Source organism: Ammospiza nelsoni, chromosome 5 (assembly GCF_027579445.1).
Source record: "Ammospiza nelsoni isolate bAmmNel1 chromosome 5, bAmmNel1.pri, whole genome shotgun sequence".
Taxonomy (NCBI): domain Eukaryota; kingdom Metazoa; phylum Chordata; class Aves; order Passeriformes; family Passerellidae; genus Ammospiza; species Ammospiza nelsoni.
The window spans coordinates 12,329,151-12,346,667 of record NC_080637.1 but is presented as its reverse complement, the minus strand read 5'-3'; the positions used below and the strand labels follow the sequence as shown (position 1 = coordinate 12,346,667).

At 38.5% G+C, this 17,517-nt stretch overlaps 1 protein-coding gene across 5 annotated transcripts in view; it reads right to left on the bottom strand.

Moving 5' to 3' along the window:
* The window catches only part of MAGI2 (membrane associated guanylate kinase, WW and PDZ domain containing 2), a 702,840-nt gene that overhangs the window by 29,404 nt on the left and 655,919 nt on the right, over positions 1 to 17,517 (bottom strand). For 3 of the 5 annotated variants that reach the window (XM_059471477.1, XM_059471474.1, XM_059471476.1), the window contains 3 exons: positions 16,832 to 17,006; positions 13,959 to 14,199; positions 11,952 to 12,095 (listed from right to left, as the gene is read on the bottom strand). In XM_059471477.1, coding sequence (XP_059327460.1) covers positions 11,952 to 12,095; positions 13,959 to 14,199; positions 16,832 to 17,006 — 560 coding nt within the window. Of the gene's footprint in view, positions 1 to 11,951; positions 12,096 to 13,958; positions 14,200 to 16,831; positions 17,037 to 17,517 lie in introns of all 5 variants that reach the window. The other 2 variants (XM_059471473.1, XM_059471475.1) reach the window with 1 other exon arrangement.

Below are 17,517 nucleotides of genomic sequence, written 5' to 3'. Positions count from 1 at the left end.
TTGGTGCGTAAGGAACAGTCTCCAAGCAGGTGTATGGTTCCCAGCTGCATGAAATTAAATTAATTGTGTATGCACATTTTCAGTCCATGTTAAACCTAATGATAAAAGCAGCCTCAAATGATTTGTGTGGAGGGCATTGCTATCTGTCATTTTATTAATACATTTTATAATTAAACCTCAGGAAAGAGACAAATCACATTTAATTATTTTTATGTGGGCATTCTATTTTTATAACTGAAACAATTTTACATGTTATTTGTTGAGGTTGTTATTGTCAATTCAAAAGGCTGAAAAATTTTCAGTACTTGGAGACCAAAAGGCAATTCCAGAGTATTTATTTTGGTGAATTTCCAAGTACTGTCAAGCTCAAGTATCATTGCCTGGAGTTAGGTACAGGCTGGATATGTGCTGAGCAAATCTCCTCACAGCAGAGAATGGAAATCCCAGGTATAACGCACAGCCTGAGCAAAGCTGTGAGCTTTTGGTAATCTTGGACTCCCTCCAGTGCATTTTAGGTATGTGAGCTAGGATGTCTCAGCAGAAGACATGGTATTTCCCTTTGGGGGAGTTACAATAACATGTCCCATGCTACTTTTGAACCAACCACATAAAAGTGAAGTGGAAAAGTCTTTTTTTTTTTTTTTCTGTGGCCAACCATCTATTTAAGCAACTGCAGCTTTTTACTCCTGGAAATGCCAGGCCCTTTGTTCCCACAGAGAGATGGTCTTGACTCCTGCCCAAAAGAAGGGGGAGAGAGGGGCCATAGGACATGGTGCGGAACAAGAAAAGGCCTTCCCACCACTCCTCAGCAGGAGCTCCAGCTTTTTTCTTTTTACTTTTTCACCTTTTCCTGAGAGAGAGAAATGGTAGTGCTGTTTGGGAAAGAGGACAATGTACGTGCCTGATTGTTTGCAGAGTGGGGAGTGCAAGAGGGAAAAATGGAGTTGTCAGTCATGAGGGCTGAAAAGACAGCAAAGTGGTACTACATTTGGTACTACAAAATGGTACTACATTCTGGTACTACAGTACACTTGATGCCTTTCACAACATTGCTGCAAAATAATCCATGTATATGTGAAATAAAGCTGTCAATGATAAAAGGTAAATGAGGTAAATGCATTGTCTTACTGTATTTGATACACTATTACTTTTTAAAATCAGAGGTAGGATAACTCATTGTTGCATAATGTTATATTAATAACATCTACTTCACCATTAAAATCAGGGATAGGAACCAATAGAGACTATGAAAAGGAAGAAGAAAATTTTCTGGTATCTTCTTGATGGCCTCAGGTAGTTCTTATCAGGCAAAAGCAAACCAACTTCAAGGTCCGACAAGCTGATTTTACAGATCCTACAGAGAAACCTGAGAATGGAGATTGCTTCATCCAAAGTTGCATCCACACAGCAAAACAGAAAAGAACATAAACTCCAACAAGATAAAGATGAAGCCACAAAAAGATTTTGAGGAGGAAAAATGCTGAAATATAAGATCTAAGAAGATCTTTTCAAGTACACCATAGGCATGGAGTCTGTCAGATCTCAAAAGATAGTTTGGGCACAAGGTAGAAAAGACTGCAGAAAACAGATTAATTCTTTTCATCAATTTTCACTGAAGAGGAGGGCAGCAAAACTCCTGCAGAGGGTCTGCTCACTGCAGGGTCCGTGGTAAGTATTTTATAGCAGACTGATGAAACGGAAAGTGAGACACCACCAGACACAGATGACTTTTATCCTCAGTTCTAAAGGAGTTTGGATATGAAGCTGTTCTACTAGTAGCTATAGGATATAATCTACCGCCTAAATCAGTAAATTGCAGAATTTCAAAGGAATGGGAAGTGGCAAGTGTGACACCAGTCTTTAAGAACGGTCTTGGAAAGTAACCAAGCGAGTCTCATGTTCAATTGAGCAGATGGAAGGAAGCAATAAGGATGGTGAGGCTTAGCTGGCACATGGATAATGATGATTTAGTGGGAAAGGGTCAGTGTGGCTATTGTAGAGGGAAGCCATTCCTCACAGATCTATTGCAGGTCACTGGAGCTCTCAATGATATATAGATTAATGTGATCTGGTTAGTATACTGACATTTTCAGAAAGCTTTTAATAGTAAAGTCTTCAATAGAGGCTCTGCTGTGGGATGAAAAAGAATAGGTTCTTCTAAGCAGGAGATTAAATTCAGGAATAAAATGCTTTAAATAAGTGGTCAATTTTCACAATCAAAAGACTTTATCAAAATGATTGTTCTGCTCAGCATACTTGCAAATGGTATGGGGAACAGGTGATAGGATTTGCAGACAGCACATTACCATGCAGTATTCTTATATCTAAACTTAAAAGCTCTAAAAAAAGATGGCAGAATCCTGTGTGCTAAAGCAGCATGTGAAATGCAGTGGTGCTGAGTGCTAAGCAGCAAGTATAGTACATGTGGAAAACTATACAGTCCATCACTCTGAATCAGCCATCACCCCTGAAAACACAGATCCTGCTGTCCTTGTGCTCAGCTCACTAAGCTGAAAATGTCAGCACAGCCAAAAACCCAAACAGAATACCAGCTGCTAGAGGGAAAGTGGAGAATAAAGGAGAAGCCATCACTGTGTCATTTAGGAGCAGCAATATCCTGAAAACTGCAAATTGTTCTGGTGCTTTCACCTCCAAATGAATGTGATACATTGAGAAAAGGCTTGGAGGAGGCCAATGAGGCTGGTCAGGGGTAAAGTACAGCTCCCTTTTGATGCAAGGTGAAATAGACTGGTCAGGTTCAGTACATGATCAATAGAATAAAGAATGATATGCAGAATGATGAAGTAAGGTTATTATATTATAACTACAAACAAAAAAAGGACGCTTTTTGCAAACAATGCAGGCAATTTGACTTGAAATCCATTGATACATTATATCTGGAATGTCAAAAGCATGAATACATTCAAATAAGTGGTTAAAAATAGTCCTAACACTGAGTCCTAGCATAGAAAAATATATAAACTCCTGACCGTCCTGAATGACAGCATCTTGGATGTTATACACAGTGAAGAATAATTTCATACTTGTCCTACATTCCTTTTCTAAGCATCCTCTACTTGTCCTTGTTGGAATGAGGATACTAGGCTGGGGCCATAGCAATGGGCCTCATATCTTTCATTTTATCCTTAGAGATGACCTCTCCCAGTTTCCACTTGTTGTGATTTGGGAAAATACAGATGAGAAGTTGATGCCTATGTCACTCTTGTGGCTGGACAAATTGTTTTAATTATCAGAGCAGCATCATGTGGTGTACTCATTTGTTTCCAACACTTGATTCCTAATTTTTCAGTTAGGGCTAATTAATTTTTTAGACCTGAAAACCTTCATAAATATTCCATAAATCCCAGATTTAAATAAGATGCCTGCCTGCCAACTAAGTATCTTAGTCTTAAAATTTAATACTTCACTATTTTTATCACAATTATTAACTTGTATTTTTTTCACAGCTGGCTTGAAAGATTTTGCTACTAGGCATAGAGTTAGAAGGATGTTTTGAATGTGCCAAACTGGATACATTTTTGTAAGAAAGATTTTAATTAAGTGTGTGAGAGGAATACTCCTATCCTAACCTTTCTGCAAACAGATTCTTAAAAATACACACAGATTTTTGGAGGAATGCTGAATAATAGTTCACCAACAGTTAATTAACTCTTGATTTATTAAGCTTTTATATCGTCAAAATATATTCAGGATCCTCGAGGGCCTCAGTTTGCATTTCTTTGTTGTGCAGACAGCAGAATTTTGATCAGCTTTATGTCTGCATGTCAATATATTCTTCTTTGAGTTCTGCCAATTACACAAACCCAGTATTGAGCTCCTCTTGCCACAGGCTGGCATCCAGCTCATGTGCTTGAGTATCCCAGCTGAATTCCCTGAGTTCAGATCAATCACACCTAGTCTCTCCACAAGTGAGGTTGGACAGTGATGTATGTAGTAGGGAATTGGAGTGTGAGTTAGATTACCCCAAAGGGACATGCAGTTTGGTGGGGAAGCATAGCTAACATCTTCCTGTGCTGTTCAGGTGGATCACAAATCACAGAATAAATGGATGGGCCAAAGAATATCTTTGTCTTTTTGTTCCATTAAATGACAGTGTTGACATTCACTGAATGCTTATTATGAAGGTAAGATTTATGTTACTGCATAAAGTAAGCCAGGTATGCTGCAGGTTTTAAGAGTAAGTGCTACTTATGTAGAAAAGATGGGCTGCTTAACTGGCATGAATCACTCTGGGGGCATTTGTCTTCCACATGTGTGCACAAAACCTTAGCCAAGCTGCTGCTGGTGGAGCACTGTGTTTTCCTGGGGTGTACTTCTGCCCCTGATGTGTGGGATTATTCTAAATATTAGTATTATATATATTCCAAATTTGCAGTGGGGTTTCTGAGAGCCTTCTCAAGCCCTCACTCACGTCAAGGGCTCAGCAGCTGAGTCCCTGCTGTGCCAGCACACCATGTGGAGAAGACTTTCTGGCTCTTAGGACCTATCACTGCTCCTCCTACCTTTGTGCTTGCTGTGATTAGAGTAAACTTGCAAAGAGGCTTCCCAGCAGCAATATCCACTTTCCTCCAATATTCTGAACATGAGACTTCACTGCTTTTTAGCACCTGGAAAACCTGAGGATTTTCATGAGTAACTCAGCAGTATGTCAGTCCTATTCTTTGTTTTCAATATAAAATAGGATTCATTAGTGTGCTATATCAGAAATTAAAGATTAAACTGGTAAGTCCTTTATTCATTTCTGGATGCTGGCATTGCCTTAAATGTTTGTAAAAACTCATGACTGATCAAGCTATTCCTTCATTCTTCCTGTTTCCTTGCTGCAGCTTTCTTGATTGGACAAAGAAATGTCTGTATCTGTCCCCTACCCTCTTTACTGTGTGACAAATGTTTCTCTCTATTTTTAATGTTTTTTGCTCTAATCACTCTCAAGCTGAGCTGAGCTACTTCTTGCTAACTGTTCTTGCTGATTGCAACCTTATGTGTTTTCCACTGCAGACTGTAGGAAATCATCCTTTAATGTGGGGCCAATCACTGATGGAGCATCCCAAATAGATGCTCTGCTCTTCATTAACAAGAAATCTCAGAGAGGCTCTACACAAGTGAGGAGTCAGTGCAGATTGTGGTGTCTGCATGGCAAAGTGATTTCAAGGATTTCCATTTATTGCAGAGTAAAAAATTGTTCATTCCTCATTTTAAGCTTTGATTAGATTTGATGGTCACTGACAAAAACCAATCAGTCCTGTTGATAATCAGTGCTTTTTCGTATTTTCCCATTTTCCATATTCCTTTAGCAACAGGAATACAGCTGAGATAACCCTGCAAAGACTGTTCTGGAAGGACTGAAGAAATACAATATTAATTGTATTTACAATATTAATGTATGGAGACCAGAATCACAAATGGTAGAAGGTTCCTGTGTATGAAACTACAGGGACTGCATGTGGTTTCTGGTACAAAATTTGGTTGTGCAGTAGGAATCTAACAAAATGGTATGTGGCAGTCCAGGCATTTCTGTTGGATTTTTTTCATCTCTGAGATGCAAGACAACAGCAACTGAAAAATAATTTTAAAAAACAGTGAGGATATTTTGTACATGCTAACATGGACTTTTAACAAGTATCTATGGAAGTTATGTTATATCCAAGCCTCAGAAAGGGAATGATTGCTTATTTGGTGGAAACAGACAACTGATCTACTAAGAACCTAAAAATCAAGGTTTGCAAAAAAGGGACACAGTGATTACGGGACTAGATGAACACCAAGCTAAATGTGTGCAACTTCTAGGAATAAAGAAATGTGAAATGGAAAAAAGACCATGATGAAACAAGAGACTTCTGATTTGCATGGTATAAAAGACTTTCCAAGAACTGTGGGATCCTAATTAACTCATCTCTGATTATCTATTCACTGAACCCTGAACAATTTATGTGATTTCAGGGTGCCCTGACTTGAGATGTTTGGAAATGTCATATTGCAGGGAGACAGGTTTATGTTACCTTGTCAAACTCCACCGTTGTACAGCACTTAGAGAGCACAGATGCCCACATACCACCTGCTCCTTTGAGAAGCCTGAAGAGTCTTAATGGTAACAAATTAATTCTGGGAGACATAGTTAGCTATAGCCAACTCTTATATCCCACCCTACTGCTCAGAAGCCTGGAGTCCAGACTTCTCAAAGGGGACTTAAAGAGGGGACTTTTCTCACGGCTCAAGAGAGGGCTTAAATATCAGATTAAGAGTTTGATAGGAGCTCTGTAACTCTTTTGCAAAAAGAGGAAAATGTCAGCTTTAAATGTTGCCAAATGCTCATACATGGGTTTTGACAGCAATTTTAAATGTAATATTTATATCCTCCATGATTTGAAACTTTAGTTCTGTTTCCTTCCAAATAAAACACAGACTCCCTCTTTCTGCCTGTCTTTTTTGACCCTTGGCTCTTGGATATCCAACTCTTCCCTTCTGCTAGGAATAATTCTTGGTGTGGGTGGATGAAGGTTTCTGAATAACCACAGATAAGGTTGCTGTGAACTTTATCATTATGGGAAATTATTAAATATACAAACTGTGCTGGTTTGCAGAATGCCACGAACCTGACCAGAGCATAGATCTGTTGCTGGTGTGAGCATCACTGCAATGACCACCCAGCAAGCTGGAACAACCAAGCAAGGCCACACAGACTCTTATGCAGCAACACAGAAGCTCATAATTGACACTATAGGAGCCTCCTGTCCATTGTGCCTGGTTTTACCTCCAGCTGTGTACAACTGAAGAAAAAAGAGGAATGCAAACCACAGAAATGCAACAAACAGGAAAAAAGACTGAAGAGTCAAAGCAGAACTGCAGAGCATGAAAGATACAGAATTCTGCTGTGCCTGGATTTCAGATGTCTGTCCTGCCAAAATATAAGAAAAATATGCAATAAAATGAGAAAAATAATGTAGCATAAGGAGATATGAGGAACTGGAGATAGGGCTAAATGGTGCATGAGGACTGAGAAAAATGAGTTGACAAGACATTGAAACTAGAGATGTCAAAAATGTCAGATGTATGGCTTTTGTGGAAGATGTAAAAAAGGATCACAAAGTGACAAAATGTCACAGACGTATACTGCCTATAAAAAAGCACATTTCACCCTCATTCTTCAAGAATTTAATGTTTTTCTGTACCTTTGCAGCTCTCAGCCAGTCTCTTTGTTTGACACTGGTTTCAATAAACATGCTGGCTGCTGGCGATACCATTCAAGGCAACAAGAGATCTGTTGATCCTATCTCATGTCTAGCAACACCACACATGCTTAACAATCCCCCTGAGAGCCGTAAGGAACTTATCCCTTCCTTCTAGGACAGGAAGGGATAGAGATCTGCAAGCTGAGCTCTGCCAATCGTTGTCCTCAGCATGAGGCAAGAATAAAATATAAGTTAGCATGAGCCTTATCTAAATAGACCTGTTAAATTGTTTCCAGTAGTGTCTGAATCTTCAAAGGCTGCGGGGACTGTGCTCCACAGGGTCTGTGTTATGTCCCTTGTCTCTGGTGACAGAATCAGCTCAATATGACTGCCACTGACAGTGTGTGTGCCATGTTCTTGTCCTGCTCTGAGATTGGGCCTTGCAGCTTTATTCTTAATATTGCCATCACCAACTAGTTTCAGTGATTCTCCCTGATGTTAGGATTGCTTGAGAAATGGAATCCTGATAGACCTCTGCCAGTCTGGGAAAAGGTAACAAAGGCACGAATAGTTCTCCAAACTTTTTTCATGGTTATTTTAATACATCCTTGTCTAAGGGAGCACAGACATAGGTACGTTTTTCAGAATTTGCCATTGTAGCTTGCTCCCTGCTCAGCTGTCAGAATTAAGTCAGTATTTACATACATTACATAAATTTTATATATCTATATAAAATACACTGTGAGTATTTAATTCCAGTGTAGTGATGAGGTTCTCCCTTACAGCATTCTCCTGTGAGGAGCTGCCATATATCTTATCCATAAATGGCCGTAAAGTCTTGCCACAGTTAATTGTGGTGTATGATCTGATATATGATTTTATACAAAGCTGCACTTATGGCTGTGGGTCTCCAACACTGGTTGAGAATAGTTTAACAACCACATGGGCAGAGGATGCATGCAAAGAATGAGCTCCTGTAGACCTCTGGGTCCTTTGATGGGAATTTCCTTCCCATATCTAGTGATAGATTAATCCAGGTTAAATTAAGATATATGCCTGGGCTTTCTGCAGAGTCTATGGGCTCAAATAAAAGTCTCAGTGCATGTGAAGGTGCCATGACTAAGTGTAACAAGACCATGAAAGTTTAAACCTGCTTTTAAGGGAATAATCTGTTGAATCTCAAGACTTAATGCTGTGTCTATCTAGGCTGGCAGTGAGGGATCCCTGAGTCAAAGAGAAATAGGATTGGAGAACTGATGAACTCTGACATCAACTCAGTGCTCTTCCACCTTTCCAATTCCCAAAACAATTCTGAAGAAAATCAAAGTAGAAAGCTTCATCTGTCATGAAGTGCAATTAAAGACTACTTTAGATCTTGTAATCCTAAAACAGGGTGTTCCTTGGTGAATTTGTTTCCAATAAAAAAAACAACAACATGCCTAGCATGCCATCCCCAGTAGGGAGGGAGACCAGAATAATAATCCAATTATGACTGGAAATGGTGATGTGATAATGAACTTCATAAAATCTTTTTCCTTCTTACATCAATATTTACAAATCCAGACAGTTTTGGCAGGGCCACTGGAAGATCATCACTTCTTGGGCTTGTTCTGTGAGTCTGTTCTCTGTCTGCTCACAAGTCTCACTGAAGTTCATAAAAACCGGAAGATCAAACTGGAATTTTCATAAGGATGTCCTGATTTTGATGTCACTTTCTTCATCTTGTTTTATCATTGCTTTCTTGTTCAATTTCTCTTTGCTATTATTGGCACATTGTACTCCTTCCATACTTACCTTCCTCAGTAATGGATCTACTTTTTTTCCTTTGCAAGAGATAGCTCCATTCCAGTTCTTTATTTACATCTGTTTTCCTATAATCATAGGTTTTACTCTAATATCCTCTGCATGTGTAATGCCTAACACTTTTACATGTATTTAGACTTCAGAATCTTTTGAATGTGTGGTGGTGGACTCCCAGATTTTTTTAAACACATGTCCAAGTGGAATACAGCTGTTGGGACTCATTCCAACACTGTGGTTTTGCAGTGCCCCCTAACAGAGCAAACATACAGACTTTAACTTTCCCATCCAGAGCTGTTTTCAGTTTGAGATTTCATTTCTTCAATTATACAGTTTTATAAAACCACTAGTATAGCTTCAGCTCTATTACTTTAAGGTAATTATTTTATTTATTTATGTAAAATAGGGAGTTTTGTATCAATATGGCTGAGTCTGTATCAGGGCTTTTGCTGGCTATATGTAGATTGAAAACAAAATGTTATTTATGGAATATGTTTGCTTATTATATCTAAGTGTTATACAGGTAACGTTTCATTATATGATCTATTTTTTACAACAACTTATCTGGTTTATTTTTATTTTCTTGGTTTTGTGAGTGGGAATGGGGCGGGAGTTGTGTATGTTATTTTTTTTATAAGCATAATCTGCACCTTGTGCTATCTGCTTCAATGTTTCTCTGTAAAGCTTTAGTTAAATTAAAGAAGGCTGTTCAAGGAGGAGGAAACAGCAAGCAAAACAATAATGGAGACAAGTAGGTTATCAGAATGACTCCTAGCTGGAAAGTGTTCTGGTAAGATCCTTCACAAAGCATGGTTTGCTGTCCTCAGTGCTGAAAGCCAAGGATCGGAGAATCCTGTCTTTAATGACAAGGGTATCTAAAGCAAGAAGCACTGCCCTGATTTTTACATGTTTTGCTGTAGAGATGCGCCTGTCAAACAGAGATACAGAGATGCAACAACCAGCCAAGAAGTGTGAATGAACCTGCATTGTTAACAGCTGATGTAAACTTAGGAAAGGAGATGTGGGTACAGAACTCTGCTTCCTTTGCCCTCCCTCCTATGTAACATATTTCTTTCAACATTATTTTTTGTTTGCTTCTATTTTTTCTAATTTTGTTTTGAAGTTTTTTCTTGAACTTCTGCTGTCCATCAGTCACAGGTCACTGAATATAAGAATCTTTCACATTCAAAACCCATTTGTCAGGTTAAAATGTCTGTGAGGCAGGGGAATAAAAGAGAACACTCAGTGACAAGGATGCATGGTAGAACTGGTTCCAAAGAATGATGCTTTTAAAAGGGAGAAAAACCCCCAATTACATCTATCTGGTCAGAAAAACACTTATTATGTTAGGCTATCTGTTGTGGTCATTACAATGAAAAAGTTTTAAACCAAGATGTTTTAGAAACTATATTAGCAGTATTCCTTAAAGCATGCAGAACTTTTCCTAATGCAATTAAAAAAAAACACCAACTCCTATTCATGTTAAATACCTTCTATATTTCGGCTATTCACAAAGTGAATAATCTAACTTCATTCCTTAGTACTAGTTTGTTTAAATGACGCCCAGATTTTAATGTTCATTTTCTACCTAATACAGATTATTATTTGAAATGAACCCTCTTCAAAGTTGCTCTTTTATTTTTTTCTGTATTCTTAGTCATATGTTTGCAAACATGTGATTCCAGAGCTTATTAAAAGCACAGCTTTTTCTCAGTCTTTAATCACATTATAGCTACTAATGTACATCTTGCATATGGCTTCTCATTAAGAGCAACAGACAATGATAATACTAAACTAAAGGAAAGAATGAGGACCAGGGGAGATATTAGAAAGCTAAAGTTCCAGCTGCAGCATGAAATCACCTGTATTTCACACAAAAAATGCAGTGGGATTATATGTCCATTACCAGTTGCCTGCCTGCTTGCCCCACTGGCTTTCCTGACACAGGGACTGCTTTTGCTGCTGCTGCCAGTGCCAGGGGCTTGCGCTCCATCATACAATTGAGGACTAGCTGAGTTTTACAATTCTACAAAGTCATTTGAAGCACAGCAAAACTCCTGAGCTATACACAGAAAGACAGTGCACTTTCAGTAAGACATCAAATTTGATCAGATTGTTTAGGCTGTGAAAACAGAATAAGTGTAACAACCATGACATTTGTAAAATCTGTTCTTACCACTGTACGTACAGAACACAATTTTCATTGCCCATCTTTGAAATTAAACATTGGTTGAACATGACTGTACTAATTAGATACATAAACAACTTTTTATGTTGACTCTTGGTAGTCTTGCCTATGTTCTTTCCTTCTCCTTTTTGTGTACTCACAATTCTGCAAAGTATCAGCAGGCTTGGATGAAGTTATACCTTGTGTTTATCACAACTGGACAGACTAAATGTCTCTAATTTTGATTAGGTATTTTTTTCCTATACAGACTCTGTGTTTGCTTTTCTTTAAGATCATGATCCCTACAAACAAGATTAAGATCAATGAACAAATTTAGCAAACAATACAAAGACAAATTGCTTAAATTAGTAAAACAACACAGATGAGGTCTTAGGTTTCATAGTTATCTAATAGATATCATATAGTGATCACTTTGCTTTTGTGATTAGAGACCCAAATGTTAATCATGTTATTATTGTCTAAGAAACACCAAACTTTGTATGAGATTTTTAAGTTGCTTAGATAAGAGTGAAAATAATAATAACAAAAATTTTTAACATGGTAAAAGGTATTATCAGTCAGAAGTAATAAATTTATTTGCAAGGAAATGACAGGGATCCACTATATGTATCAACTAATTTTTTGAGTCCCTACAGAATGAGCTTATTTTAGAAGTGGTATTTGGCATTATTTTTTAAAACCTGATCAGAGGTGAAAAAAGTACTTTCCCTTTGACCCCATCACCAAAAATATCTGTAAATGTTAAAAAAAATGTCACAATGTATTTTACTCACCCTCATCCTTCCATTTCTTACTGCTGGTCCATCTTCTGCTAACCTCAACACATACAAATCCATTTTGTACTCCCTTCCTCCTCGAATACTAAACCCAAATCCTTTGGCTCCTTTCTCCAAATCAACGGTGAAATAATCAAAGTCCTGTACAGACAAACACAAAATGAAATACAATTAACTATATGGGCATTGTGGTATGCATTCAAGAGAACTTTAAAATTGATCTCTTCAAAAATGTATTGATCCACTTGATATAAGCAAAGGTCCATAGAGGGGTCTGGGAGGGAAACTGTGATGTAGCTTCTGATGCATTGTCAGCCAAGAGTGCAAGATCCATGAGTGTAGCAGAAAATAACGAGTAAGCTTGGGTTGGGCAGTCTACTGATTAGAGAATTAAACTGGGGATGCTGGGAAAGAGCCAACCCAAGCATCTCTGTAGATGCTAAGAAGCATCTTATAAGGTATGCACATGGGGATAGATATTTGTTATTTATATACTGAAATGTACAATATTTTCATAGGTTTCTCTGGATTCCATTTAGGAATTTCAGTATTTTTCTTGATATGGTTTACGTGTCTGGTTTTGAAAATATGGACATACAAACCACCTACACATGGTTCCAGCATATAGTGTCCAGAAGTCTGCAGTCTCCTGTTTAATAATTTTTGACCTCTGTTTTTCCTGATTTTATGTAAGGAGAAAGGAAGATCTTTTTTAAAGTCTGAACTTTCAGCTAAATCCTCAACCTTCAAAACTGTCAGTAAATATCTGTCATCAGAGGAGTCTTGTCCAAGGTACCATAACTCTTCATCTAACTCATCATCGCTTTGAATTTGTCAGATCATGCTTGATGTCAAAGAAACAAGTTTCATGGGCTAGTTTCTACTCATCCAGACTATTACCAACAGAAATTTAATTTTATCAGTCAGAATTTCATTCCTTTATTTATTTAGTCCGATTAGATAAAAATCCTAATTTTCAAGAATGCTGTAGAAATGCAGTCGGACCTAAGTACACCCACTGTCTGATGAATGAATATGTGCCAAAAATGAAAAAAGTCCTCTGCTGATGAAAAGGATATTTATGTTCGAATTTTTATTTCAGCACTCCAGTACCTTAAAAATGGCATTAATTTAACATTACAGTCACACAATTATAAATGTAATGTTAATTTTCAGATCACACACATTAATACATAAATATTAATGGTTTGGAAGTAATTTCCTCTACAGAGAAGTAGTAATTCAGAGTAAAACCCTTTAATGCGACTTTTCCTTCCATAGTGGGATATTCCTTACCAGCATCCATGACCTGTCCCTACAGACCCTTCAGCATTCTGTGTGGGTAGGAGTGCTCTGGGCATGTCTGCCTGTAAGAGCCAAAATGAGGGATGTGGGACCCCAGGCAGCTCTCCAAAATGCAGTTTATTCCATCCAAGATGTTACAGCACTCCAAGGCCATGGGTGGCAGAGCCTGTGCCCACAGCTGTCAGCTCCAGCTGCAGGCAGGCCTGGAGACACTTAGTTTGGGTTACAATGCATTATAGACTTTGCTGAGCATCTTAATGCAGTAGAACCAATCTATCCCTTAACTTTTATCTATAGCCTGTCATAACTACTATTCTCCAATCACTAAAAGTTAGTACATAACAGTTTAAAGCTGGAAGTTGTTTTTCGGTTTTCTTGCAATGGAAAATTCTGAGACATTTTTTCTACTTGCAATGTCTGCTGACTTGTTTGCCTGTGCTATCTTTCTGCTTGGTAAAAACATCTTGTTTGAGGTGGGTTTATCCTTTGCTCTAAGCCATAAAAACCCCTTCTAACTAACACACCCTTTGCCTCCTTGGTTATCCAGTTAGACTGTCTCAGCAATTCTTCTCCTATATCAAAACTTGCTTTTATTTCTATTCCTTCTTCACATTCTACATTAAAAAAAAATTCTTTCTGCCACGCACACACATCTGTGAGACCTGTCAAGCTTCCATCCTTCCCAAGCCCTGCCTGTACCTGGGGCTGCCTGTACTCGGCCAGGGGGTACTGCCGGGTGTCGGGGGAGTGCTGCCTGTAGTCCATCAGCGGGGGCTGCCTGTAGTCCAGGGGGGGTGGCTGCTGGTAGTCCATCACCGGCGGGTGCCGGTAGTCCAGCGGGGGCTGCCGGTAGTCCGTGGAGGATTGCCTGTAGTCCGTGAACGGCGGCTGCCGGATGTCGGGCTTCACATCCTGCCTGGCTTTTACTTCTGACCTGTAGCTGAGGGAGGCAACAGTGTTTCAGTTTCAGAGAGCAGCAGGCCTCATTAGGAATATGCATTGCATGCAATAGGGAGTGAGGAGTGAGAGCCAGCTGCCCGGCTGCAAAATTACACGGAACAAATTTTCACAGGGAAGCAAAACTCTCAGGGGTAAATAATTGAGGCAACTGAAAACAGTGAGCACTTTTGAAACATGGGCATAAGCAATTTTCCCTCAGGTCAAACTGTGCTATTTTCCAGCTTGTATCAGTGAGATCAGGATTGGACTCAAAGGGACAGGAACAGGAAAAACATCTTGATTCCCACTTTACCTATGTTGAAGATGAAACGACATGTGAAAACACCCATTATGCTCACTACAAAATAATTCACTGAGTTTATAAAGTGTTTTTTTCCAAAATTAATATTTCTACAGAATAAGTGGAATATCAGTCCAGTGTATATCCCCTTTCATTGACATAAAGTATTACTGTGAGCTTCTTAAGGTTAAAAAAGGATAAATTCTTTGTCTTAGCTGTTACCTCTTTAATGAAAGCTATTCCTTGATATAACATCTGTTATTACAGTGTGTATTATTTTTATTATACACTCCCTATCAGGCTATGTGGCTAAAAGCTATGTCAGTAAATTCATGTCAGTAGTTATTCACAGAAATAACATAAGGTGAAAAGAAAATAAATTTGGTTATGAGGAATTAATAACAAGTAAAATATCGCTTTAGCTGGTAAATGGTTACAAGGAGGTGGGTCCTAAAATTTGAAAGAAAATGTGACTTTCTAAGATACAGTAGCTACTTATTTACTTTATTCAGATGGGAATTTCCCTTAGCACATGGAAATCAGCACACAATGGCACTTCAGGGTGAAGTAAAGAACATTCCTAATGGCAAACTTCCCTACCTCAGCCATGTGGTGTGCTAAAGAGGCACAAAGAAAGTCCTGAACCCTTCTAGCAAGGTAATTCTGTAATAGTGGTTTAGGTTATATTTGAACAAAAATGTTCACAAAGTGAATGTTCTTACGCTCTTCCCTAGGTGCCAAAGGAAACATTTCTTTCCTGTACAGGAAATAGACATTTCAAATTCTGCTTTAATAACAGACTGGAAGTTTTTAGTCAACCAAGTGACCATGTCTGTCCATGGACATATACAGATACAGAGACACACACAGACTTTGAAAGAGATTTTGAAAATTACACTCTGAAAAAGTGACAGCATTGTTTTTGATTATCTTGATTTATATATACAAAGGTAAACTGAATCTAAATGTTTCAAATTGTCTGATATGTTTCAAAGTTTCATTAATTTATTAATGTTGTTACAATGAAATTATGGCTAATCTTCCAACACAGTAGTTTTAATAATCTGAATGTCTAACCAGACACAAAAAAATCAGAACTATTTCCCTTTGACTTTCTGAGAAGGTTAAAATAGACTGATGCCATGATTAGTAAGACCTGCATGCATACATGCAAGCCTCTTACTTTCTTTACTCAGTATCATGATCCTGTAAAAAGAAGATAGAGGACAAACTTAATGTGAGGCATCCTGTGATACTAAGCCTTAATACTGGAAGTAAAAGAGCCTAGCGAATACTCCTATCACTCCTAAGAGTTTTGAAATCTTATTTTGGTAAAGAAAAAATGTATGCGGCTATACAAACAAGCTGTAATCTAGCTTATGAAATCTAGTGAAAAATAATACTGTGTGAACTAGCAAGAGTTGACCTTTTCCTGAAAAAAGAGTCATCTCTAGGCAGGTGCCCAATATATGGCCACAGCTGCATATCAGTAGATGATGTTTTTATTCACAGATGGAGGCACTGTAATTTTTGCTGAATATGTAAATGGTGACATGAGCAATTAGAGCTTACACTTTTCAGTAAAATTATTACAGAATTTCTTTCTGGAACTTTGATTAATATCGTTTGCTGCTCCCATCTGAAAATTCCCACTTTAACTGATATTTAATAGTGACTTCCAGTAGCACTAAATGACTTTTGTCAAAACTTCATATTGAATTTTGTCAGAAACATATGTCTTCTAGGAGGTGATCACTTTTGGAGAAAGTACTCAATTAAATATAAGGCAAAGTAATTTTCCTTGTATGACTAATTGAAAGAAAATAATTTTGGGCAAGTGAAAGTGCTACATCTGTTAAGTAAGGAGAATTAGAGGGTGTAGTGTCTGAATCACAAGTGAACTCATGTATTTTCAGAAGAGAAAAGTTGCAGTCCTGTAGCTAGCATCATTTGGGGAAGAGGATCTTGATATGTGTTGGTTACAGAAGATTAGCATAAAGACAGTGAGTGTAATCAGCCTTTTTTAACATGCTAAAAAATAATACAAAGACTAAATAGTGTTGATTGGAGGTCACAGCAACTTGTCTCATCCCACAGCCTGTGTGTGCTTTTTCTATAAACAGCATTTAATACAGCTGGCCGCAAAATTTCTGTCCCCCTACCATTTGATTTCCATTATAGATAAATTTGCATAAATTACACGCGAGAAATTGGCTGGTAAATGACACACCAGAGATTAAACCCACCATAAAAAAAATTCTTCCTGACTGCAGACTAACATACAAGTGGCCAAAAAAAAAAAAAAAAAAGAAGAAATGAGAAAGTGCAGAACCTGTTTTCGTGTCCCTGTGGCTGGAGGGGCTGTGGAGGTGGCGGCTGTGCCACGGGGCTGTGCTGGGCCACGGGGCTCTGCTGCGCCAGGGGGCTCTGCTGGGCCATGGGGCTGTGCTGCTGCGCCAGCGGGCTCTGCTTCTCCGAGCTGGGTGCCGAGGCCGGGCTGTTCAGCTCTGCTTCATGGGGAGATGGAGATGGAACACCTGTCACAGGGCAGCATTTAATAAAGGGCAAAGGTACACAATGATAATTTTTGGTCACGCGCTACGTCAGCAAATTTATGCATTGTCGCTTTTACTCGCTCAGGTTATAATTAGATTTTAAGACATTTGAACCTAATGGTCTCCTTTTGATAGTCTGTGGGATCCGAAATCTTGGTGACTTCTATAATTCTGGTTGACACTGTCATTATTTAAAACACAATTGAACAAGGGAAATTGCTTCCACGTTTCACATATTCTTTTAAAGCATAGATTTACAGATCCCAGAATGATGGAATGATAGAATCATAGAGTCACAGAAGAGCTTGGGTTGGAATGACACTTTAAGATTGTCTAGTCCAACCCCCCTGCAATGAACAGGGATATCTTTAACAAGACCAAGCTGCTCAGAGCCCTGCCCAACCTGGCCTTGAATTTTGACAGGAATGCCAGGATAGGGCATCTACCACCTCTCTGGACAACT